The sequence below is a fragment of the Osmia lignaria genome, chromosome 11 (assembly GCF_051020975.1).
Source record: "Osmia lignaria lignaria isolate PbOS001 chromosome 11, iyOsmLign1, whole genome shotgun sequence".
NCBI classification, from domain to species: Eukaryota; Metazoa; Arthropoda; class Insecta; order Hymenoptera; family Megachilidae; genus Osmia; species Osmia lignaria.
The window spans coordinates 10,574,680-10,599,925 of NC_135042.1; the positions used below are offsets into that span (position 1 = coordinate 10,574,680).

General features: G+C 44.1%; 1 protein-coding gene across 3 annotated transcripts in view; it reads left to right on the forward strand.

Annotated features, from left to right (window-relative positions):
- Window positions 1-25,246, forward strand: part of cpx (synaptic transmission protein complexin) — a 176,627-nt gene that overhangs the window by 114,874 nt on the left and 36,507 nt on the right. The window contains exon 1 of one of the 3 annotated variants that reach the window (XM_034323010.2): window positions 23,026-23,139. The exons of the other annotated variants lie outside the window; for them this stretch is intronic. Within the exon in view, the coding sequence (XP_034178901.1) occupies window positions 23,127-23,139 (13 nt within the window). The 5' untranslated portion in view covers window positions 23,026-23,126. Of the gene's footprint in view, window positions 1-23,025; window positions 23,140-25,246 lie in introns of those variants that run through there. 3 annotated transcript variants of the gene reach the window in all.

Consider the following 25,246-nt stretch of genomic DNA (forward strand, 5'->3'; position numbering starts at 1 on the left):
CGACAAATATTCTACTTATGCCTGATACGTCCCGTTTCACGATTCTTATTTCTGATTGATTTGGTCACCGTAAATGTCTTATAAAGTAAAATATGAAATAAAATATGGGTAACACGAAAAGGCAATTATTTTTCTTGCCCCGATACCTTGACTGCACTTAACACCCTTTTCATATCGAACAAGATTTATCACCCCGTGCTATTCTTTTCGCTCCCCTTGATAAAGGTTGTTTTAAATTGTTCGCTCTTCTTTTTTTTCCCCCAAGAACATTCGTGCAAGGTACATGGCACACGTCGAGAAGGAGAAGGATGGTATACCTTGCGATAATTGCCCGGGTATTATATATGTGTGGTCGTGGTCGGCGCAAAAGCTAGTCCATAAGTCATCGTTAATTACGACGTTATTGTCCGAGTGATTTATCGCGTGTTTCGTTGTGCTTACCGTTCCTCTAGCGGGGCCTGTTATCGTCTAACGCGCTCTATATTTCTTTCGACACGATGGAGACGTTGATGTGAATCTATCAGAAGGGGGAATCGAAAATATTTGGAAGGAACGTATCACCTTGGAACACCTTTAATCGTATCCGAGGATCCCCTTCGTTTCAAACGCCTTCGTCGACGTTTCCCGACCCTTCGACGATCCCATCGACACGGCCACCCCTTCGTTTCTCCAACCCCAACGCCAAATTTTAATTATTAACACCAGTCGCCGGTATTACGCTAATGGTTCGTGATAAAACATCAAACACGGAAACGAGAAGCGTAAAATGAATAATGAAAAACAGGCTGCTTGTCCTCCGCACCCCTTCCTTCCTTCCTTCCTACCTTCTTCCGTTGGACTCGGTTCGATTAGCTGCTGAATAATTCAAGGGTAGCTCGAGACCAGGAAGGAAATTCACGCGTAAGCACCCTCGAATCTCTTTAATTTCATCTTATCATTTTTTTCTCCACGTTCGATCGTCGATTTTTCATCGATTACTTCCTCGTCGCGACGCATTTCCTACGACTTTATTGTTCGTTCCTCGTCGATACACGTGTCCGTAACGAGGCATCGTAATTTTCCGACGGTCCCAACGGTGCGTGCGTGTTCCTCGAGCGTGTCCCAGCGGGCCATCGTAATGCAAATTCCAATTTAATCTAGCATAATGGCCTCTGACTCGACTTTCCCCTGTACACCTTCCATCGATGGTGTATTCCTTTTTCACTCGCATGTGTTCACGATGCTTGCCCCATGAGAGAAGAATTTTCAGGTACGTCCCGTCAAGTTTGATTCCTTTCCAAGTACATTACTCCCTTCGAACTTTCCTCCTGGCGACTGATTTTTCGTCGATAAATTGGTCGATGGAGTTCCATCCAAGAAATACGATCGCTCGAATTCGTCCGGGAGCCTCTTTGGAATATAAATTTTTTACGGAACGCTGCAGTTCCTCGCGTTTTCCGCCAAGAAAACTGGGTCAGATTCGAACTTTCCTCTTCGTTTCTATCTCGCGGTGCGGCGGTTGCCCGCCGACCGAGAACAAAAGCGAACGATCAGCCAGGGGATAGATAAAAGGATAGAAAAGAGGAAGTTGGCAGTGCTGTCGGTGTGGAAGCGAACTATCTGGCCCGCATCCAAAGATCCTTCGCCCCCTTGAAAAACTGTGCGAACCTGTACCGCTATTTACACTGCCTCGCACGTTTAAATTCCACCAGAGACCGTCGTTTTTCTTTTTCTCGCTCAAGCTAGAGTGCGAACCGAACCCCCTTAGTATTCTTATTTTCACCTTCATTAAGGGTGCATGTGGGTGTAAGCTTTTAATGAAAAAAAAGAAAGGAACACCCGTATAATGTATATTTCCACGCGTTGTTTGAAACGGACGAACGAAAAGAAAAAAAAGGATTGCTAATTAAAATATACGTACAAACAGAGGAGAGAAATCGAGGCCAGAAATTTCGCGGAAACGAAATGACAGGGTGTGCGGGAGCGTGAAACGATGGCAAAAACCGGGGAAGCGTTTGGCCCGTATCCAGCAGCCGGTCGCAATAGGAAAATTACCCCGGGATTACGTTGAAATTCATTCCTCGCAAGAAAAATGATGGTGCGTTAAAAACTCCGGACGGTTATTAATTCGAGGGAAATGTCACTCGAAACGGAGCGAAGAGATAGTGCCTGGATACGAGTAACGAGAACGATTATACTCCCTTATTTTTTTATTTTCTATTTTAAACAACCTCTGCAGTCTGAGTGGCGTTTTAGTTTGTCTCGTTTTAGCGTTAAAAGTAACCTTGCTGCAATTGTGCAATAAAAACCGATTTACAACGAGCGTGTAATTATTAACAACCTGCCGAAACATCGTACGCTTCATCGAATTTCGATGCTGGACGCTTTCGATATAAATTATTGTTTGCATTTGCAACGTATTTAGAGGGTGAAACGAATTTGCCAAATTTACACGTCGTAAAACGTCGATACAATAACGATAAAGCAAGATTGTAATAGCAGAGTGACGATAATACGACTAACGCGTTTACCGATTGATCAAATTTATAGGAATTCGAAGCTGGTGTACACGCGTCGAGTAAACGCGTTTATCAAGCACACGGCTCGAGAGATGTTCCGGTCGAGCTTAAACACGCGAGCGTGTTATTAATTCGGATTACGCATTAGCGAGCTTGTTCTGTTCTTCGTGCGCGAACGCGGGTGGGTGCGCGATTTCACGACCTAGACCTTAATCTCCTTCGAAGAGTATTCCATCGACATTCCCGTTGGTTCTCTCGCCCGATGAGAACACGTTAGAACCGCGATTTTTGTTCTCCACGTTATTGGGATTCGTCGTAATCTGTACGTGTAATGCGAAATCGATTTCTTTTCGTATAAAATTGAAACAGCACGCGTCGCAGGAAGCAAGGAGCAAGTTACTTCGAGCAGAAGATCCTCGTTGAGTTAAGGTAGCCAAAGGTAATGAGTTCGGTTTAATCCAGGCTCTGGTCGCGTTTCAATAAAGCACACATACATACACACCCGCCGTGAATTAATTTCCCGAATAATAATCGGGCGAAGTTGGTCGCCCTGGCTCCGATGGATACCAGAGGTAACTTCCGGTAGAAGAGAACAGCACACGGGAAGAAGCACTGGCAAAGTTTCGCGGTCTCCTTCGAGCGAGCCAATAGTAGCGACGCCTAACTGCCACCCTCTTCTACCTAACCCGACCGGAACTTCCCTAATCCGAGCGGATGCAATTTGACCGGGCCTCAAACTTGCTAAACGAGACGACAATTTGACCCAGCGCGCTTGCGTTTACGATTTTACCGCGATAGAAACTTTACCTCCTACGCTACCGCATACTATTGATCAACTATTTCATCCTACTTCCAATGGAATAAATATTTGTTTTCGCTGTTTGAAGGAATTAAACTCTTTGAATGTTTGAATTTTTCTGCTTCGTGAAATATAGCTGATGATACCGGTGGTCAAACATTTTTCAGCGTCGCTGTGTATTTCTCTCGTTTCGCAATTATTAGGTTGCTGCATATCAAATAGACCGAACGTTGCAATGCTCGTAGCCGGCAATTCAGTTTCGGGGGTGCAAGGACAGGGATGGGTAACGCATCAGCCTCGTTACTTGAACCATTTCGCTGAAATCGCAGCTCGTTTCGCGATAATCGTCGAGTCCCTCGGGAAAGTTGACTTTTAAGCTATAATTTTGCGAGAAGCAGGCATCGATCGATCAAATGGCTTTCGAATGTAAAGAGCAAGAGAAAGACTTAGGTGTAGCAGGATGCAGGAAGAATTCAATCGGAGAACGAATCCTGAATCCTCTGGACTGTAAACTGGTGGAACGTGTAACGACAGACCCCAAGTGTCTCCTTTTTCCATTCCCAGTGTTTTCGACCGATGGGAACCGATGGGAACGAAGATTGTTTTCGTGTATCTGTAGTTGACGCGAGATGGACTGGCGAACGGGTTGTTCCAAGGCTTTCCAGCATCCGGCCTTTATGTCGTCGGTTTCAAGGTTCGCCGGAAATTGGAAAATTCGATTTTGAGACCCAACGGACGGATTATTTTACGAGAATTCCTCCTCGTAAATCGAAGACACCCTGGCTTTTCGCGACGAATAGCAAAGTCGAAGAGACTTTGAACGGTGTTCGGATGCAAGCAGTCGCGAATTACCGTGAAATTCATCTCCGAGAGGATTCCGTGTCTTTCGAGGAAAAAAATTTCCTTAAAGAGAAGGCGAGCCGAAAATACAATTTGTAGGAATCCGATTTGTACTCTCGTCAGGTACACGCGCGAAATCCCGCGAGGTTTTCGCTTAAAAGATTTATACCAATGAATAAGCAAGACTCCGCTCGTGTTCCTATTGTTGAACCACGAGAGCAAGTAGCAGGCAGCTCTTCAACAACAGCCGCCGGATTCACTGGTAACCGGAAATATTGTTAGTCACGGCAGCGCCGACGGTTCGTTCGGTCGCGATCTTTCTTTGAAATTCTCATTCCAGCTATGGATACCTTCGCGCGACTTTGATTCTCCTTTATTCCCACCTCGTTCAATTGAATTTCCAGCCGAGTTCCCGTGATAAGAGAACACACCCGTGACACCATTTGCGAATACAACTTCTTAGAAATATTGAAAAGTTGATTCCTCGCCTCTTTCTCTCGTTAGTTTGTTCGAACGCTCTTGATCTTTAGCGATGCATAGATTACAAATGATTTCTTTGCGCCGATTGTAATTGGAAGACAAGTGACCACAAACTTTCCAACAGTTAAGTAGACTCTAACTCGATTCGAATCTATTAACCGAAAGTCTTCGAGTTTGCCGAAAGTTTGACTCGGTATATCAAGTTTCCTGCCCTCTCTCAGACTTGCCTTCGTCTGCCGATCCTTTCACGGATCAGTCGAAAATGAAACGAGACAATTACAAGAGGCAACAATATCGTGGCACTTTATCCGAACTATGGGAAACACGAAGTGTATTCTCGATTGTCGTTCGCGACGACGCGACGCGACAAAGCAATCGCGAACGCGTTTGTCTGTCGGGAAACAATGGCCGCTGATGGGCCACAATACGGCAGAAATTATGCAGAATGAACAAAGTCGCGAACGCGTCGTTCAATCACAGACAAAACGTCTCCGGTTTTCATTGGATGTCGCGCCAACGGCTACCAATTACGCCACCTGCCTTTCCTCCTTTCATCTTGCTAAACTGTCGAAAGTTAAGGTCGAGGAAAAGCGAGGTATAATTTAATTGCTCTCGAGCGAGCGCTTCGCTTTCTACCCTCTTCGCTCCCACGGTTATTAGATCACGATATTTCCACGTGAAAAACATTAATAGCGATCGAACTAACTGAATTTTTAACTTCGCTAAGGTGTCTAGCAACGATTCAAGTTCAACGATGAAACAAGCTACCATTAGAGAGGATACTTTCCAAGTATCGAAGAAAGTTCGCGGCGAAAGAATAATTTAATTTCCAATTAATATCGTTTACACTTGACGAGAGCCTTAAACGTTGCTGGCATCTCGCTCGCAATTTAGAAAATCTCTGCTCGTCTTGTTCGTTCGCAGTTTGTCGAGGATACGCGTTAAGAATGAAATTTCAGCGAATAATTGAAAAATGAACGGCGCCGAAATTACAAGGAGCCGGGTCAGAACTTAATTAGGGTGTCGAGTAGAAGAAGAAGAGAGAGAGAGAGAGAGTAGCGAGTAAACTGGGGCTGACAGGACCCGTGAAAACGAAGCCACCGCCTAGTGTCGTGTCACGGAAACCAGCTCTGACGGAGTTAATTGTATAAATTTACAATGAATTAGCAGCTCGACGCTGCGAGCAGCTGGAAAGGGATTTAACAACTCTACTAACAATATCTTACAACCTCCAGTTTCTTGTCAAGTCCATGGACGGACACATCTACCGGACGTTAAGCTTTCCACCGTGCTCGGGCCCACATGACCTACTTACATGCTCTTTGTTAAAGAGCTAACGCCAGCTTTTCCAAAAGCAATTTCAAAGCTCAAAACTAATGGTATCCTCTGAAAAATTAGCAGATGTCGAAAGGTGTCGATGGGGCGCTATGGTGTTATCGATCGTTCGCGAAAGTTGGGAAATAAAGAAATCGGAAAGGGAAGACGAACGAGGTGCTGTAAGACGAGTTAGGTAAAGCGATAAAGCCGAACTGCAGTTTGTCTCGGTTGGAATATCGGCAACCCGCTAACCTTTCGGAAAAGTTTGCGCTTCGGTCGGAAAGTTCGGCCAACGGAACCGCATCAGTTACCCTCATCGATTAGAGAATTAACCACATCTGCCTTATGATTCTTTACCATATATTAACACATTTTCCCTGCCTCGAGTTATCAGAAATATAGAATGCCGGCGGAAAAATTATAGCGTTTCGTCTCGGGAACCGTCCACTAGAACTCGTCAGTGGGGCTGACGTGGACGGTCCCTGCCCCAGACGCCTGGCTTCTATATACAGGGTGATCCTCTCGCTAGTGAACAATAGCATGAGAAGTGGCCCAAGTCCTTTTTCTATCATCGATACCTTTTCACGGACACAGCTACAGTATGCACCCCCGTCGAGAAAAGGGCTTGGGTCCATTCATAATGGTATGGCGGCATTTTCTTTGAGTCCAGTAGCGAGAGGATCACCCTGTATATAGCAACAAGGCCCGTGATGGAGCACTTGCGAGAAAGAATGGAGTTACTCGCGCGACACCTTGCGGCCATCACAGGAAAGAAGAGGCCCAAGCGCCGAGGCGCCATCTTTCGCTCATAACCCTATAAAAAGTAGACGTTTCTCTATCCGAAAGACAACTGGGTCAGAAAACAAGTCACCATCGAATCGTTAAGAAGAAATCCAGCCCATCCCCGAGATAACAACTGCGACGGCCAGTTTGTGGTTGACGGACGAGAAAATGGAGAATTTTCGTGCGTTCTGCGAGCATTGAAGCGTGCGAACACACGCGTGCTTGACACGGTTAGGTCCAAGAGCCTATCTGCTTTCCGCAGCAATGAACGAAAGCCATCGCCTTAACGGCTGGACCGTAACGAAAGCTGGCACACCAGATACGCCAGCGACATGCCAGAGCAGACATATTTGCCCGTGACACGGTGGTAATACGTTAAGCAACCTACAGGAGTAAATGTAGCGTCGTCGAAGGTGTCGCGACGCGACGATCCATTCCCCTTTCAACACTCGATCGAATCGCGTCGGTTCGAGTGTGAACCGATTCGTTATTGTGTCCCCGAAGCATGTCTCGCTGAGATAACCAGCCGTCGACACTCGACTGCTCGAAACGATGATGATTTTTGTTCCTTATTCGAAAAAAGCTACTGGCCCGAGAAATTGAAAAGGGAAACGATCGCTCTTCGTTAAGTCTAACCGGATGAACTTGATGCGACCCCCTTGATCCTCTTTAGCGAAGATGAACGATCGCATACTTTTCGAGATTACATAACAATATCCCGTTTTGAATGGTCGTCCACAGCGGGACGACAGGAATCCGCAATTTCAAACGGCATTCCTTCACGATGGAAGAGTTTCTGGTCCAAGGTTGGAATAACGATTTCGCGGATAGCGAAGTGGCGGGAGGGGGTATGTTGGTGTATCGTTTGAATTTCCATGACAAGGCAAGCTCGATTTGCATGTTTCACGGTGATACAAAGTGAGCCGGCTGTAATCGAGCCGTTTCACGATCGCTTCTCGGCTTCTTTTCCTGAAACGCGGACAAAACTGGCTGACCCGTTATCGCGGTATCTTGTTCCATGGAAATTTCGTCAGTGTGCCAACTATCCAGGCTGTGTTAAACAATTCTGCTCCATCTTTGTTCGACCCACTTTTCCTGCAAACCGTTTATCTACGAAATGTGACCAAGAAAGAAAGCGATTCATGTTTTTTTGCGATATTTATGAGATGACCTAATAATTTACGAGCCGAATCCCCTCCACGCAGCTCCACCGTCTTTTTCGCGCATCGTTTCCATGTTTTCACCAGTTTTTGCCCGGTCGGATCCACTCGAGGACCATTTTTCACGAGGATTCCGTGAAGAAGTGATGCGGGACAGATCCGCTGACAGAAAGAGCAAAAGAACGATAGGGAAGAAAAAAAAGAGCGGTGGATCGTTCGGCGAGGAGGATGAAAGGAAAGGGAAAACGGTGTACAGGCTGAGCCGAAAATCGTGGGCCAAACGGAAACGGGTGATTTCTCTGGAGAGATAAATTTCTTTTTCGGTGAAGACCCCCGTTCCCAGAGAAAATTGCTTTCACTGGCCCGACGATGGTGTTGGTTTTGCCACGGAAGGATTTACTCGGGTTACACGACGTATGCATTATGGTATTATAAAGATATTCATTACACGAGGAATTTTCATATATTCTCATACGGATTTGCGATTCCCGTACCGGCGAATCAAGCAATCGTTGCTTGGCTTTCTATTTTCGCTTACAAACCGAAAAAGAATCGCGGTTCTATCAGTGTCCCCGAGATTTACATCGGTCATTACGTTCCAGCTGAGTTTCGTTGGCCGTTGGCGAACGCGGCTTTGAAATTACATAGAATTTTTTCCCGCGCTAGTTCATGAATATTCACGGATGCCGCATCGAAAAAAGGAAACAGCCCGTTCTTTTGCATATGCATTGGATTTCACGTCCACCTACGCTCGCCTTTCATCCGTATCATAATTTCTATCCCGTCGTTCGAGAACGAGCCCAGCTGCACCGCTCATTACATTACCAACGAAACTTTCCTCGAATCTTGTCAAACGATTAAGACCAGCCCCTGTAAAACAATCCCGAAATATTTCCGATGCTGACGGAATAAACCTGTCCAAAGTTTGCCTTTCGTGTTCCTTTGAACAAACGACGCGTTCTCGGATCAAACGTGTACGTTTATCTTAGTTGCGGCGCAATCTTGCTAATTACTCAAATGTAAGCGCGCTGGGACAAGCTTAATTCAGCGACGTCGTTAAATACGGGTCAAGGAGGTGCTCTTCGTGTAATTAGAATTTAAAAGCGATAGAACAGAAAATCTGCTCATGGTATTTTGTCTACCGGATAAATTACAACGATCCCTCTTTTACAAGAGAAATGCTAAATGAAGATATCGAGTACTTTGGATCACGAGTCTAAGCTCTCACGAAACGAAGAATTCCAAAACCAAGAAACTGTTTAATCGTATCTCCGTTAAATGCAGTCTAACGTTTGCGAGAAGAGTTTCCAGAAGAAATTACAAAGTAAAACTTCGTCCCATTTATCCTGACTGAGAGGATTAGCGAGGCGAGTTACCGATTGCTCGAAACCCGATCCTCCGTGGTGAGAATTACGTTAATTGCGATTATGTAAAATATTTGCTTGCATCCGATACCGTTGCTATTTCTCTCCCTCCCCCCAATGGTTTGTGTGAATGTTAGTGGCTACGATTATACCGTCGACAGCAAGTATCCTTCCATTGGCCTAGAAACAATGCAAACATTAGATCGGAGAGATGGAATCTCATATTCCAAACTGAACCGCGTTCGCGGTAAATGTACTTTATTAAATTGTACGCGGAAGCTAATATTTACTTTCTGCTCGGCGCAGGCGTTTCCTGTATTAAATCGAATTGTCCTGTGTACGCGTTTATTCGTTGTTCCAGTACACGCTTGGAACATGCTGAATCGTATTTGCCACGCGAATCTTCTACCTGTTCTATCTTACGTACAATGCGGCCTCAAGTGTGTCGGTTTCGCATACAATTCCTATCTTTCGCGTGAAATCTACATTCGCGGTTCTTAGTCTCTCGTACGATTTAAATTTATAATACCCTTAATCTGCTGGTTGACTTTCAGTCCATATCGAGAACGATCGAAAATCCAAATATCAATACATTTATTTATTTATTTCCTAAACGGGAATAAACCCTTTAATACAAATTTTAACAAAATAATAATAGCAATAATAATAATAATATCAACAACCTTCGCGCATATAAGGTACTTATATAAGGTACTAATAAGGGAGTTATTATCCTTTTGAGAAAAATACGTTTCGAAAAATGGCACGAAGATCAGACAAGAGAAGAAGGTAATTCGAGGGGCGCAGGATTGAAAAGCTCGCGAAAACGTGAATAAAGGATTGTGCGTAAACGAAGAAACTGGGTCGACGGTTAATTGCTTCACCTTTGTGAGAACGTTTTCGTAAAGGTTAAAATTACGAGCTTTTTTAACCTACGTAAACTCTAGAAGCTCATAATATTTCACAAAGCTTGAGTTTTATAATTGTAAAAAAGTTATACCGGTGTTCGTTGTTCGCAACCATTCTTTCGGCGTGTACTATATCTCTAAAATTGTCAAAAATAGATTTCGCAGTTCTGGCAACAAAGAAGAACTGTTGAAAACGATATTCGTCGATTAATCGTCGAGCTTAAAAACCGTTTATTTTATAAAACGTGCGTCTAGCTTTCGTAAACAGTGTAATTTTTCTCCACCATTGACGGCGATAGATGACGAGCAAAAAGGTGTCAGAGATAAGGATAAAATTGACGGGTGGCGATCGACATCCGGACGTAAAGGCCGCTCTTCGGGACGTTATCGCGGTTGCCGGTAACAAGATAAATAGTTTTCATCGGACTGCATCGTAAATCTTCGAGAAAATCCATCCCTCTGAAGGAGAAAGATCTCTAATTCTATCGAATCATCCCGAATTACAAGAGGGTGGGGAAAAAAAAAAGAATGGAAATCAGTCATGGGGACTGTCGATAGAAGTGAAAACTTAAAACTATGAAATCGCTATACCAGAATGGGCTCAAGCCCTTTCCTGTCGTCAGTATCTCGATGAGGGTGCATACTGCAGCTATGTGCGTAAAAATATTGTACCAAGAAGGAAAGTCCCATTTGAACCTTTTCTTTTGTATGTCTCACTTAAGCGAACATGCGAGTCAATGATACCGACGAAATATATGGTAATCTATATAATTAATGAGTTCGTATAGTGCGATTTAAAATCATTAAAATTAGTTAAACGCGCGAACAGGAACCCTGCTGATATTTCTCACTGAAGTGAATTTTTCCCGTGAAAAATCTCCATATTTGTTACCGCAATATCTCGAAAACAAATGAAAAATTATCATTATATAATAAAAAAAAAAAAAAAAAAAAAACGGTAACCCGGGATTTGAACCGAGGACCTTTAGATTAGGAGTCATGTGTTTAACCACGGAGCAGATCCGTGACTTGGAATTTGAAGGTCCTCGGTTCAAATCCTGGGTTCACAAAAAAAATTTTTTTTTTTATGATAATTTTTATGTAATAGATATTCAAAAAGAGACAAATTATCATTTAAAAAAAAAGAAAATGTTGGGAATCAAGGATTTGACCCGTGGATCTCTAGATTGCGACTTGTATGTGTGAGTCTGTCATACTTCTCAATGTAAGTAGTAACTAACTTTAATTATTAATATCTTTTAAACAATTAGTCGTCTGCCCACAAAACGGGATATAGGCGTGTTCAGCTCGACGAGCTTTACAAGCTGGCAAAGTTTCATCAATAAGTGAGTGTAACACTTGAGTAGTTCCCTTTTTAAGGCCGAGCGGCGGTTATATGTATAGGAAAAAGTTGTTCAAAATGTTGATTTCTACAAAATTTTTAAAAATCATCGAAATCGGAGTTACTGTCCGTAATCTAAATAATTACCGGTTAAATATTAAAAAACTAACTGTTTTCACTTCAAAAATCGCAAGAGCAGTGTATCAGTCGCTATCATAAACGCTACGACGTAAATTCCCCGGGTGTATTACTTGCCAAGCTTGGAAAGCATCTTTTCCGAGCGTTTCTTGCGAGCAGCTAGCGAAAATTTCCGAGACATTACGAGCGCTTTGAGGGAATCCCCGTCCAATAATCATGGAGGCCCGTTGGCCGTTGCGCGGACTGGGAAAATCCTCGCGATAAAGACGCGGCAGCTAGAAGCCCGGGTAACCCCGATTTACTAAGCAGCAGAGGCGAGCGCAGCAAGCCACGCGGAGGGGTTACATGTGCAGGATTTTGGCTGGACGCCAGCTACGGCACTGCGGATGTCGATGGTGACACGAGCAGCCTTTCCAGGGGCTTCGTTTCTCTTGGACCGGGTAACAGCCACCTCGAAACTCCCATAGATGCTCTTTTAACGCCTGTTTTTACGCCCCCTATACCGCTAGATTATATTTTATTTCCTTTGCGACGATAAAAAAAAGCACTGATTGCCAATTCCGTGGGGATTACTCGTCGAAAAGTCAGGCTTGATTAAACGTTCCGTGGATTTGATAAATTGACCGGAATTTGGGCGCGGTCCAGATTAGACCAACAGGCAGAATCGGTGTTCCAATTGCTGGATAATGAAAATTCTTTTAATGCAACGCGAAGACAGAGGCTACGTCTAAATGATCCTTCGAACAGCGCTCGTTATTTGCATAAATTCCATCGCGACGATCGATCGCGAAGGCGCGCGACAAAAACTGTACGCTGCAAATGTGCAAAAAAGGAATACGCGTTTACCCGAATGCTTCCGTTTCGCCTGTGCCCGTAATTACTCCAGTAATTTGTGCCACGTGCACACCGAGATGCACCACTCCCCCCGAGCACCCCCTAAGCCGCCATAGTGATTACATGAAAGAAGGCAAAAGGAGAGCGAGCAAATTGAATGGGTTTTTGTTTATTTTTTTTTTAACAGTTCCCTGGAAATAGCTACGCAGCTAACAACATTTCGCTAAGCAAATTAGGATTCTGTGCTTTTTCGCACACCTTCGCGTGTTTTCCTAACGAATACCTACGGAACGTATTTCACTTGGCTAGGCTGGTAAATGTGAAAAGCATAAGTAACAACGGTTGATATTTACCTCGGAGCAAATGCGCCTGTCGTCTGCTACCGAATGACTAAAGGGGTAAATAAATATTACATTGTTATAAAGTACCTTGGAGATTTTTAACAAAGGTACGACGTACGCTATGTTAACGAGCCCTTGTTAATCGCAAGGGTAAATTGTTTACCGAGTTGTAAAAAGAACGTCGAACGTTTTAGCAAAGGACATTTTCCTGTCCCTTCTACCCTTATTTAAAACTTTCAAGGGTCAACGACACCCCTCGGGTGCGTTGTGAGAATAAACAAAATTAACCTTACAGCGTTGATCCCATAAGTTTGTAGCTTCCTCGGTATCACCGGCGAATCTCTACGACCTATATTTTATTGTGTTTTCACAAGGCTTTTCGTAGTGTTTCTTATATAAACGAGCGGACGTTATCGTTGAAATTCGATACGGTGAACGCACGCGTACGTTTCCCTTCTCATATTTCTTCTTGTTCCTTCTCATTCCCGCAACATTGTTCGCAAAGCGAAACCCGCCGCTGCGCCTCCACTCCCCGTTATCTTCCTTTCCTAACGACTTTTTCTTACGAATTTTCTTCCCGTTTCCCCCTTCTACCGGCACCTATTTTCATATCTTTCGAGGCCATCACCGGTGTGCCCGTTGTCTTTCTAGGTCCATCTTCGCGGGAATAACCAACACGTTTTCCCGCGTATCTTCACACTTTTCCCATCTTATCGTACCACTTGTGCATCAACCAAAATATTACTCCGCTCGCCTATCTAACAAATAAAAACCACCGGGAAACTTTCTCGCTTACGTTTCGCAACTTTCCAACTAAATTTTTTATTATTCAAAGTTAAATATCATCAGCCAAGTGTCTTTGAATGTTACTCAAGTGACGCGGTACTCCGCGTCAATTGGAATTAAATCTTTCTAATCAGGATCATTGCACCATGTACCGTATTTCTCCTAAGCCTGTACATCCCTCGGACCCGTCCCTTCTAATCCCGGTTATCGCGTTAGACCGACGCGACGAATCCTTCTGCGACCAAGTCATATGGAAATTCACGATAACACGAGGAAATTAATCTCGTTAAACCTGCATAACGATCTCCCTTCGAAATTATTCGAAAATTCTCACCCGTGACACGTTTCTGTAAGTCCTCGTTCTATCTCTCTTTCTCCGTTTCCCCTTCTCTTTTCGTAGGAAAAAAATAAGAATTACGAGGAAGATACACGCTACGCGGGTTAAACATAGGCGAACGTTAATAACGAGAGAAGAATTCGAAGCGCGTTCGCTTCCTTTGGCCCTCGGAATATCGCTGAGTAATTTGGATCGACGCGGCGGGCGCCTCCGCCGTAGAGAAACAAACCTTTGACCCTGTTTGTGAGAATTTTTAAAAATTCCTGCCCGTTAAATCTCTCTGCTTTTTCAGCAGAAAGCAATTTTACAGATTTGAACCGTGTAATTCGTTTTCAAGATAATTATTCGTAGCTAGGATGCGACGCGCGTTATACATGCATAATGCCCATCGTCCGTGACGTTATATTTTTACTTTTGACATCGATGAGAACCCTCTGGCATTTCCTGGATATTATTCCTGACATTACCCACTTCCATTCCCATTCCTTCGTACACCGTTCGCAGCTTATCCGAGAATCTAACGTTTTTAACAGCGCTCGTAGAACGTTCGAGGAACGCGGTACGCGACAAAAGTTTCACTCTTTTCCAAATAGCCGTTCTGAAATCACCCATATTCGTCGCGATATGAAGAATTCCGTCTGTGAAAGTACTTTTACCCCGATTCGCAGGGGCGTAAAATAGATCTGGACGATAATAACTCTTCTCGATTGCTGGTCGAAATCCGCGTGGCCGACACGGCTCGTTGCTACCGTCCCGAGCGTTTTCAAGCTCGAAGCATAAACCGCGACAAGCGGCCACCGGGTTCGAGGAAAAGAACGTTTTAGCGTGTACCAAGTTATGGCATTCTCGGTGCATTCAGGGCCACTTCCATTGTGCTGACGAGCGTGCACTTTTTCCTTGACGATACGTTTCTCGCAAGGAATGCCGATGGGGCAAGTTGACCGATTGATAGGGTAAGGGAGGTGAAGAGAAGGCGGATAACCTCAGCTGCTTTATGATCAAGGATATATTCCATTTTCGTCTTCGGCCACTTTAGCCGTCCGCTGGATGGTCGGCTAAGTACGTTTGATTGTAAGCTGCCCAGACTGGTTTAAGGCTGATTTACAGTAAAACGGTAGTGGCGTGGTTTGCGCGCACGTGAGTAGACTTTTACGATTCTATAGCGAAGCGTTAAGCTTCTCTGTTAGCTTCACCACCATCACCCCCATTCCTTTTCTTTTTCTACCTTTCAACTCTGTCTACCGTCTACCAGTCTCACGGTTACCACTGGTTTATCCGTCTCGCTACCACGTTTTTTTCCAGCTTCCCTAAATATCCTCGAGCTTTATCTCTTCCAGCCTTGTTGCTTCCTCGGTCCGCTGATTCTTCTTCTTCGAGCCATTCAAACCGGTTGCTTGCTCGAAATTTTCCTTCCACCTTAGCCCCGGCATACAATTTCCACGCTCCAACTTCTCTCTATTTACCTTTCCACCTTGATTCCTCCTCGCCTTCATTCTTTTTCTCCTTGCCTTCTGTCGGCGCTTCTTAAACGCTTCGTGCCTCTCTCGCTCCTCTTTGTCCCTGCTACAACCATCTCCACTCGCTTCGATTCGTCGATGAAAGAGCTGACGTTCGGTGTGGAAGAACAGCCCCGTTCTATCCGTCGTTTCTGCACGTTTCTCCGACCGCCATGCCGCCGGAGCCGGTAGATCGATTCGGATCTACCGAAAGAAAGGGATGGGTCAGGGGTTGCATCGAGGCTGGCAACGAGGAAAAAGAGAGACTCCGGCAATTAGGCGGACGATTCAGCTTCTTCTTCTTAAGGGGATCATCTCGGCGCAACGTAGTCGGAGAAACGGTCGATCGCTGCCGATCGACGCGAAATTGAATGACCGATGGTGTTTAGACAATGGTATAATGGAAAGAATAAATTGCTTCGACAGAGAAATCTAGACACCTTGGAAGAAATGATTAGTTGAAAGGCGATTGGATTATCCAGTAGATTCGCGTGTACTATTTTAAGATAACCGGCGCAGTGGAAATATCCTCGATTAGTCAGACATTCAATAATATGCTTTATTCGGCGACAACTTTCTAATGCGAGACTTTAGTTCGCTATCGCAGTCGGTTACCACTTTTGCCCATACATTCAGCAGTCAGATTATATCTGATTTACTTAACGCGTTGACTGCCGGAGTAGAAATAACCGGGATTAGTCGGACACGCAATGGCATGAATTATTTAAGACATTAACCAGTCCGCTACGACGTTTCCGTTGCGAAACTTGATAAGTAATTTGCTTATCAGTTAGATCTATCTCCTTAGAAAATATTCGGCTTCTATTTCGACTCGCAATGTTTATATTCCAAAGGACATTTGCGGTGTTAAGATTAGGAAGCAATTTTTCAATCTAATACTTAGATTCTGAAAAGTTTCATTGAATTTTTTTACTCCCCACACTCCTGTTAACTCTATTCGCGTTTTTCATTCTCTTTCCTTTGTAGAACTTGATGAAATTACCAAGCAATTTCCCTGTAACTTTATTCACGCGTTCGCTTAGACGGACAACGAAACGAGTTTCCTACGACAGACTGCTGAACCATCGAATTCATAGCATTGCAAATTCGAAACGGTCGCAAATAAAGGGGACACGAGGGTTAGATTGGATTCGTTTTATCGTAGTCACGAGTAACGACGACAACGACTCAATTTAACGCGAATCTAAACTAATGGGACTGTTTCGAAAGGACACGTGTGTATCTTTATTGAGGCGTCTGTAGTCGGTGATAGATAAGAGTCGACTCGCTTAGACGCTTCTCCGAGAGAATCCAAACGCGACAAGATCTACCGACGCTACGTTCCAGTTAAGCTCGTCTCGAACTCGCGTAGATCGTCGTTTCGAGTTAATTCGACGATATTAATGTCTCTAAGCACGCGAGTTTACTGTCACTGGTAGAAGGGAGCCAAAGGCTGGCTCGACTTAAAAACAGGGATCCTGCTTATTCGCACGAGCTTTACATTCATTGCGTCTGCTTCGCCGGAGAAATTCAAGCAGCGAATACGAACCTGGGTTGCGATCAATTCGAGGGATTTAACTAGGAAATGTTTAGGTAAATGTTTACAATTAGGGCCCTAACGAGAAATCAATTAAAAAGAGGTAAATTCTATGTATTTTTGCCCCTAGAATCCAAAACTGTTGATAAAATTTGGGGATCGCTTGTATTTTCTAAGATACTTAGGTTAGGTTAGGTTAGGTATTCTCCGCGTTCAAGCATTACGAACACGCGTATCGATGGAAGAGGTTAATTTGAAGGTAAATGTCTACAATTAGAGCCTCAACGAGAAATCAATTAAAAAGAGATAAATTCTATGTATTTTTGCCCCTCAAATCTAAAACTGTTGATAACATTTGGGGATCGCTTGTATTTTCTAAGATACTTAGGTTAGGTTAGGTATTCTCCGCGTTCAAGCATTACGAACACGCGTATCGATGGAAGAGGTTAATTTGAAGGTAAATGTCTACAATTAGGGTCTCAACGAGAAATCAATTGAAAAGTGGTAAATTCTATGTATTTTTGCCCCTAGAATCCAAAACTGCTGATAAAATTTGGGGATCGCTTGTATTTTCTCTGATATCCTAACCTAACTTAACCTATGTACAATATCACGTCACTTTATATGTTTCCCTTTATTGAGAGTGGCGTTCTCTAGGGACTTTTGCATCTGTCCCTTTTTGCCCAACGAAAAGTTATCAGCCACAAGCATTATCGCGCCATTTTCAATTTACATTATTCATGTTACATATTTCTGTACTTTTAATTCCACTCATACTTGTCCGTACTTTTTAATCTGACACTCTTTCTGTACTTTTATCTCCACTCATGTTACTCGTTCCTTTACAATCATAGTGTCCGTTCGTCTAGTGAAAAAGCACTGACTTTGGAGTCCAAGTTTAACCGCAGCAAATATCATAAATCTAATTATTTAATGAAAGCGTTAAAATAATTAATATAATCATCTGATAAAAGCTTTAGAATATTCAATGATTTATTTGAAATTACAAAATACATTAGACAAACGGACACTATGACTGATATTATAGGTTAGTGACGCGCTTTAAAAGTATCGTCTACCCCACAAAGTCATTAACTTTTGAAAACAATGATTTTATATCAATATTTACCGCAATATCTTAGTAAATACTAAATAGTTTTGGCTTCGGGGGGCAAAAATACATAGAATTTACCTCTTTTCAATTGATTTCTCGTTGGGGCACTAATTGTAGACATTTACCAATGTTTCTGTTTCACCTACGTACGATACGATGGCTCGAAAAACGTATGGCCGCCATTCAGTTTCGTATGATTAAATCGGAAGTACGAAGAATCCTAAGAGCAATCGAAGGACCGTGAAGAAGCATCTTCGGCTGGCCTCTCAATTCAGCCTTGTCGACCGGTATAAAGTTGTTCTTAAAGTATTCCCATATCAGCGGCCGTTGGTATGCCAATATACTGGTCCCAGGGCTTTGTCGTCCCTTCTCATTCCCGGACGCAGCCCGTTCGCCAACCTATTCCCTTCTCATCGACCCGGCCTACTAGCTAGACCCTGTCGTCTCCCAGGAAGCCATCGCATACCCGCTTTCGCACGTGCTGGTATGTCTGCATACCATCGAGATAATGATTGGCAGCGGCACTGCCATGGATTCAACCAGGATGACGACAGTCCTCGACAATTTGTCCCGCCCCACCCATAAACGATATTAAATCCAATTACTCGATAGTCATCGCCGTTCTGTGATTCTCTATTGATCTGATAACAGAAAAAAATTCCCCAACAAACTAATAGAAGTTTAGACGACAGGTATTTGCACGCAATTACAGATAATTGCTTCGCCAACGATCGCGACCCGCAGGCTCGATTGAAATCCCGAAATAACCATCCATCGATACTTTTTCTAAGACCTGGCAAATATTTGTCGCGAGGAACGTTCCTTCGCGTAAATCATCTACCGCGTTGATTGCGTTCGATTGTTTACAATGCCCGACGAGTCCATCGTCGCGAGTGGCTCTCTATGCCGTTTAGTATTCCGAAACACGGATTACCCTGTGTTCCATCAACACACGCGTCTATCGTTATTAACGTCCGCAATTACCGAAACGGCTTGATATCCCTGACAACGCGAAATTATCTCATTAACGTGACCTGACCGTGTTGCGTCTGGATTCCTATCTCCAAATGAGGAGACTATACGCGCAAATCCTAGCACTATTATAGAAAATAGCGATTACGGGAAGGACCATCTGGGCTAACATTGAAAATTCAAAGTGTTATAGTCGCTTTTGTACGTTACTACTTATAATGTAGAAAATTTGACGGTGAAAGTGACGATCCATCCTGCGATTTCGTTTACTGTTTAAACAGATAGATTCAAGCAGAAGCAAACAGTGTTCGTATTTTGGAGGACCCTTTGACAACGTAGGCCAATCAATCGAGCAAAATTGAACGTTTGAACGGCAGAACGGCAGGAGTTGTGTACTTTGAATCGATGAAATGCAATCGAGACTATATACGTTACGTGCGAGTACTGTCGACGATTCATCAGCGAGGGTATCGAATAAGAGGGAAAAAGCAATAATTTTTCCTACTATCGTAATCGAAGAATGCTTTCATTTTCTTCCTGTTTATATATTTGATATTCATACGAGTCGTTAGAGATATCGATCTGACATTCAATTACTAGAAAAAGTCCAAGGATGATATCGATATCGCTGTATACGATACCCACGTTTCCTTTCTCTTCATGGTATCGATATCAAAATACTATTTGATATCAAAACGAGCAACCGAGAGCTGACGGAAAAATATTCGGTAGAAAATTCTTTGATCGGTCTCGCTGGAACGGTGATGTTTTCTTTTAATCACTCTTGATACTCAATGCAAACGGGGATGTTTGCAACGATACGATCTTTTCCTTCCACCGATCGTGTTCGCATTTCGACGAGACCTAAATCGATGATAAAAGATTTTTCAACTATAATTCAGGAATGAAATCAGCCGAGGGTGGTGAGAAAAGTCGCGTAAGACGACATGGATTTAGGTGAATCACCATCCACCCTCGACGGACGTTAGGCCACGGTGTTAGGTTACTTGTTTACTGCCGAGTGCCAGAACGGTGCATGCATTATTCAACGACCGCTTGTATTTATCAAGTCGATAGCCAGAGCTTCGAGACCTCGTGCACACACGGGGTTGAACACGCAGCAGCACGTCGCGTAAACAGGTGAGAGATCGCCTTCGGTCCTCGATCCGCTTCAACCCTCGAGAAGTGGATTGCCGATGTTTATGGATTACGACTGCGCGCCTTCCTTCTTTCTCCGTTCCTTATTCCACTCGTTTTGCCACGCGTCGTAAGTCAGTAACGCTTCGCTGCTTTATCGCGTGTATAAAACCGACCCGAGCTGTTCTTTTCGTTAAGTGGTTAGCCTCGTTCCTACGCCTCTCGTGTGTGCGTTTCAGCGAGAAACTTGTCGTCTGAATTCTTCAGCCAAGTAGGTTACTTATCTGTTTAGTAGCGTATTGAATCTCTGCGGTACTCGTACGGAATATCATGATGATAGAGGTTCTCGAACGATACTGACCCTTTCCGTAAAGCCTCGTATTGATTTGTGCATTTTGCCCAAAAGAATGCTCTCGGCGAACGAACATGAAATTTCTCCGGTTGTTCGCGCAAATCTTTCTACCTCGGGTACCGTAAACCTTTGTTTTTTCTACCATAAACCAGTCGAAGTCAGAATGTCAGAATGTATATTATTATGAACACAATAATTAAAAAAAAAAGAAGAAGAAAAAATGAAGATAAACGATGGTGGATTAGTCAGATGTATAAAAATAGAGTAACCTCTAGTGGTGAAAAACTAGTTAGAGATTTACAGATAGAAGCTAGTGGACATTTTAAAAACTTTGTGCGGATGTTATCGGAAGATTTTGAATTTTTAATAAACGCTATCGGTCCCGAAATTCAAAAAAACGACACCAGATTCAGGAAAGCTGTGACGGTGAAAGAACGCTTAGCTATAACGCTACATTTTTTAGCAACGGGAGATTCATATACGAGTCTTCAGTATCTGTTTAAAGTATCCAAACAATTAATATCAAAAATTGTTCCGGATTTCGAAAATCAGCTTATGACGGTTCATCAGGACATATCATAAACTGAGTTTTTCCGAAGGGTAAATTCGACAGCGGTCGACTAACGATACTTGGAATTTTGTATCGTTCGTTTGTTCCCAGGGCCTTCGCGAACACATAATGGGCCGTTTTCGGCGCACGAATGCTCTAGTGAGTACGAGGCTACAGCCATCGAAAAGCGTTCGTTCGTGCTATGGGCCTTCGCGAACACATTAACGGGCCGCACTTACTTAACTATTCTTGCCCAAACGAACGTTTTCAGCGCGCAAATGCTTAGGTCAGTACGAGGCTTAAGAGAGGTAGAATCGTTTAAGACCTACCGTGAAATGATAACAGAAGAAAAAAGATGTTTCTTCTGTCTGTCAGAAGTAACCCGACCATCGTTTTTCACGGATTAAACCGCAAGAATCCAGTCGGCACCGAGCGTGGTATCAAAAGCAATCTATCACGTAAATTCTCTTAAACCATCCGTTCGCAGAAAGCGTTGTTCGCAAATAATAGTCAGTTTCAAGCTGACGAAAGAAAGAGGGGAGGGAGACGCGTGAAAGGTAAGATAAATCTTCGGAACCTCGATATCAGGAAGACGAAGGGTATTCCTTCTGGTGTCTATCAAACTGCTATCCTATGCAGAATAAGGGAAGAGCCGGTGGGTAGAGAGAATAGACATACGAGTAGTACGAGCCACGATAGAGTCGGACAATGAAGGAAACGGCAGACAATGAGGGAGTGAATCGAACCGTAGGTAAATGGGCCTGCTCGAAGGGATGGTAAAGGGCAAGTTGTACCCTCGAATCGTGATAAAGCCAGTCGAAATAACGTGAAACCTCGACCGACTGTCCCTCGAAGGTGCTTTCGATCAAGGTGGCATCTTACGATCCACCTACTGCCGTTAATGGGTCGGAGGTCGTAGGTCCTATTAACTGGTAACCGCAACTAGACCGTCTTCTAAGTAGAGCCAATAAATTATATCGCTCATTAAGCGAGGCTCGCACGCGGGAATATTCCTTAATGGCTTGCTGCTGCTGCTACGCGGAGAATGCGTGCGTTCCAAGACGCTTTCGCGTTTGCTAATTGCAATTTCGCTCGAGTGCAAGAATTCCGTCTCCTCTCCCTCTTTCTACCACTGTCCCTTTCTCTATTTCTCTTTCTCCGGCTATCCGCTTAGAGGAAACGAATTTTCATCGGCCGCACGACTTACGTTTCTATTTCACTTGCATGAGAGGAAACAATAGCCGGAATTGAACGCGATGGAAAACGACTTCCGAACGAATTGTTATCATTGACCGTGCTCGCACCCTTTTCCTCCGCCTTTTTTTTATCCTTTCAAACATTCGATCGAACCAGATTGGATGGACTTTTCCGGGAAAACGATCGATGAGAACCGAATTCGTTTTCTCTCGCACGCTAATACCGTTCGCGTTAACATTTCTTATCCGTGCAAACGAGTCTATCCAATCGACGATTTTATCGGTATTCAACCCCCTAATGGAATCAACGCTTTAAACGCGTAACAATTCGCTAGCCTGTAGAATACCATCCTGTGTACCAGAAACTTTTCGGGGCCTCTTAAGAACTCTAAATTGCAAGTCGCTTTCGTTCTGACCTAGTGCCTTCGTTTCCCTGGTAAAGAAGGCAACTTATCTCTCCGCGAGATCCCTGAAACGATGGGTTGCGTGTAGCAAATGTACTCAAAGAGTCCGGAAGCACCGTTCGAAATATTAGCGACGCGGGGCGGGCAGGGTTGGCTCCGTTGAACGCGGAAGGGATGAGGTTACCAAAAGTTCCACAGGGGAGAGCAACATTTTTCTACCCCTCCGTAACGCACCCCTTCCCGAGGCTCGTGGAAGCACGCCCATCGTGGGTGGTGGTGGGAGAGCCGGTTCTTGATAGGAGACGAGAACGATGATGCTAGGTGGTGGTGGTGGCGGTGGAAGTGGTGGTGGTCGGCGTTGGTGCTGGCAGGCCAAGTCTGACCGAAACGGCGCCAGTACTACTGTCGCCAGCATCACGAGCGCAGCCACGAGGCCGAGACATGGACATACTGGGTATGTCCGTTCAAAAAGACAAGCATGCACACTACTTAGCCTCTTCACTTGCTCTCTTGTTGATTCATCGCGAACGTGCTACGAGCTACTTCATTTCGATTCGTCGATCTTAGTTTTATGTAGAGAAAAGAAAAAAACGGGGAGATAGCTGGAGCCTGTCCCTTTGCCGTGCATTACTCTATTGCAACGCCAGTTTTCCATTCGTATTTATTTTTTTTTATTGAGTGTGACAAATATCGCTTCGCCCACGAGGGGACTGGCTCCAGGGTGACACGGCACCAAATACCACGTCACACCTGGCCATAACAGCGAACGGAATCAGGTATATTGGTCTCTTTCATTTTTCATTTTAATTTTAATCATGTTTTGCAAGCATGTTTTTATTTTAGATATCGATGTTTCATTGCCAATGGCTCCACTGAGTTGAAAAAGTCTCGTGTTATTTTATTTAATAACGTATGAAATAACAATTCGTATCGCGAAAGTCAGAGAGCGCTTTATCAATATTTCATTCGTCTCATATAATTAAGCATCTCCTATTGTCCTGATTCTGACTTTAATGTATGACTGCATAAACCGTTTAGTTTGAAGTATGCTTGAGCCGCTTCATCATCCTCTGACTTGATTTAAACCGCGCGAAAATTCGCCCACCATTTTCTTAATGCGCTAGATATATGTCACCCCGGTGCAAGTATGCCAAGTACATCTGAACATTTTTCAAGCATTATATCCGGTTGCGATGTACGCAGTGCGCTTTTCTGCGCCATGACCCTTCTGAAATTCAAACTGCACTGCGGATGCCGGCTCGCGACCGATAATCGTCAAACTCTAATTGGAGCGAGTTGAATTAATCTAAATCGGTTTAAAATTAACGCGTTTCGATTCGTCGTGTCTCTATTTCCCCCCCGCCCAATTACTAGGAGTACGTTTGTCTCCGTGAAAGAATCTCGACGAACTAAATTGTCAAACTTTGCCTCGTCCAAATAAAATTATAATCCGAATATAATTAAATTCAAGTTTCCTCGAGTTGCACAAAGACAACGTCAGGATTATAAATTCAAGATACTTTTGAAAGAGCTCGGCTTTCCGCCTCGTGTATTTTCAACTGCGGTTTCGCGGAAGAGAGCAAAGAGGAATGCTTTTGCACTCGCTCTTTCCAGACCAAAGCCAGCCAAAACTCGAAACGAATTCGTCGACGTTGAAAGAGAAAAAAAAAAAGAAAAAAAAGAAAAGAGAACGCAACCTTCCGACTTCTTTACCCTAAAGTTCAGCCTCTGGAGGGCTTCGATGAACTGGCCTCGAGAGTTTTCCATGTTTACGCTTGCAATTGCTCGTGACAACTCGAGATTCGTCGAGTTTCTGGGGGAGGGGAGGGGCCAATGTTTTCCTGCTCGACGTTTCCCTTTGCCTCGAAAACGCGGTGTGGGCCACTCCCAGTCTTCATCTCTCCTTGTGTTTCGCCAAACATAAGTGCTCTCCAACGCGTCTGTCTGCATGCGACATTCGCGTGCACACACCATCGGCTTCTCCTTTGTTGTTTTTCCTTTCCGTGATCGAAACTTCCGTTTCAACGATTCCTCGCACGATAAAACCGCTCGTGTGTTCCCCGGGGTGGGATATAATTCGCGAAACAAACGCGGCAGGTAAACTTTCTCTCGCAGAGGAGCAATAATTTTATACTTGACATTTTCCACTGGATTCCTTTGTAAATAATTACTGCCTTTTTGGCTGGACTCAGTGGCGAGTGACGTAAATGGGACGATCCGATGCCCCGGGCAACCGAACCACGCCTCGGAGGGCAACTAATCCAACGCGACAAAGTGTGAGAGTTAGTTAAATAAATGTTAAATATTTAGGAAAATAATCGATCTCTGCAGGGCGAGAAAGGATAGCCAACGAAAGTCTCGGAAGGGTATTAGGGGGTGGAAGCAAAATTTTCGCTTATTCGACAAGGCTGGTCACGTAACGAGCGCGAATATATGCACGACGGGAGCCGCGAAATCGATTGTCCGCGTGGAAAGAGTCTGCGAAAAACGTGACCAGCCGTAAACGAAGTCTGTTTGCCGGTGAAATTAATTTCAAAGGTAACTGCGTGAACGACCGAGGG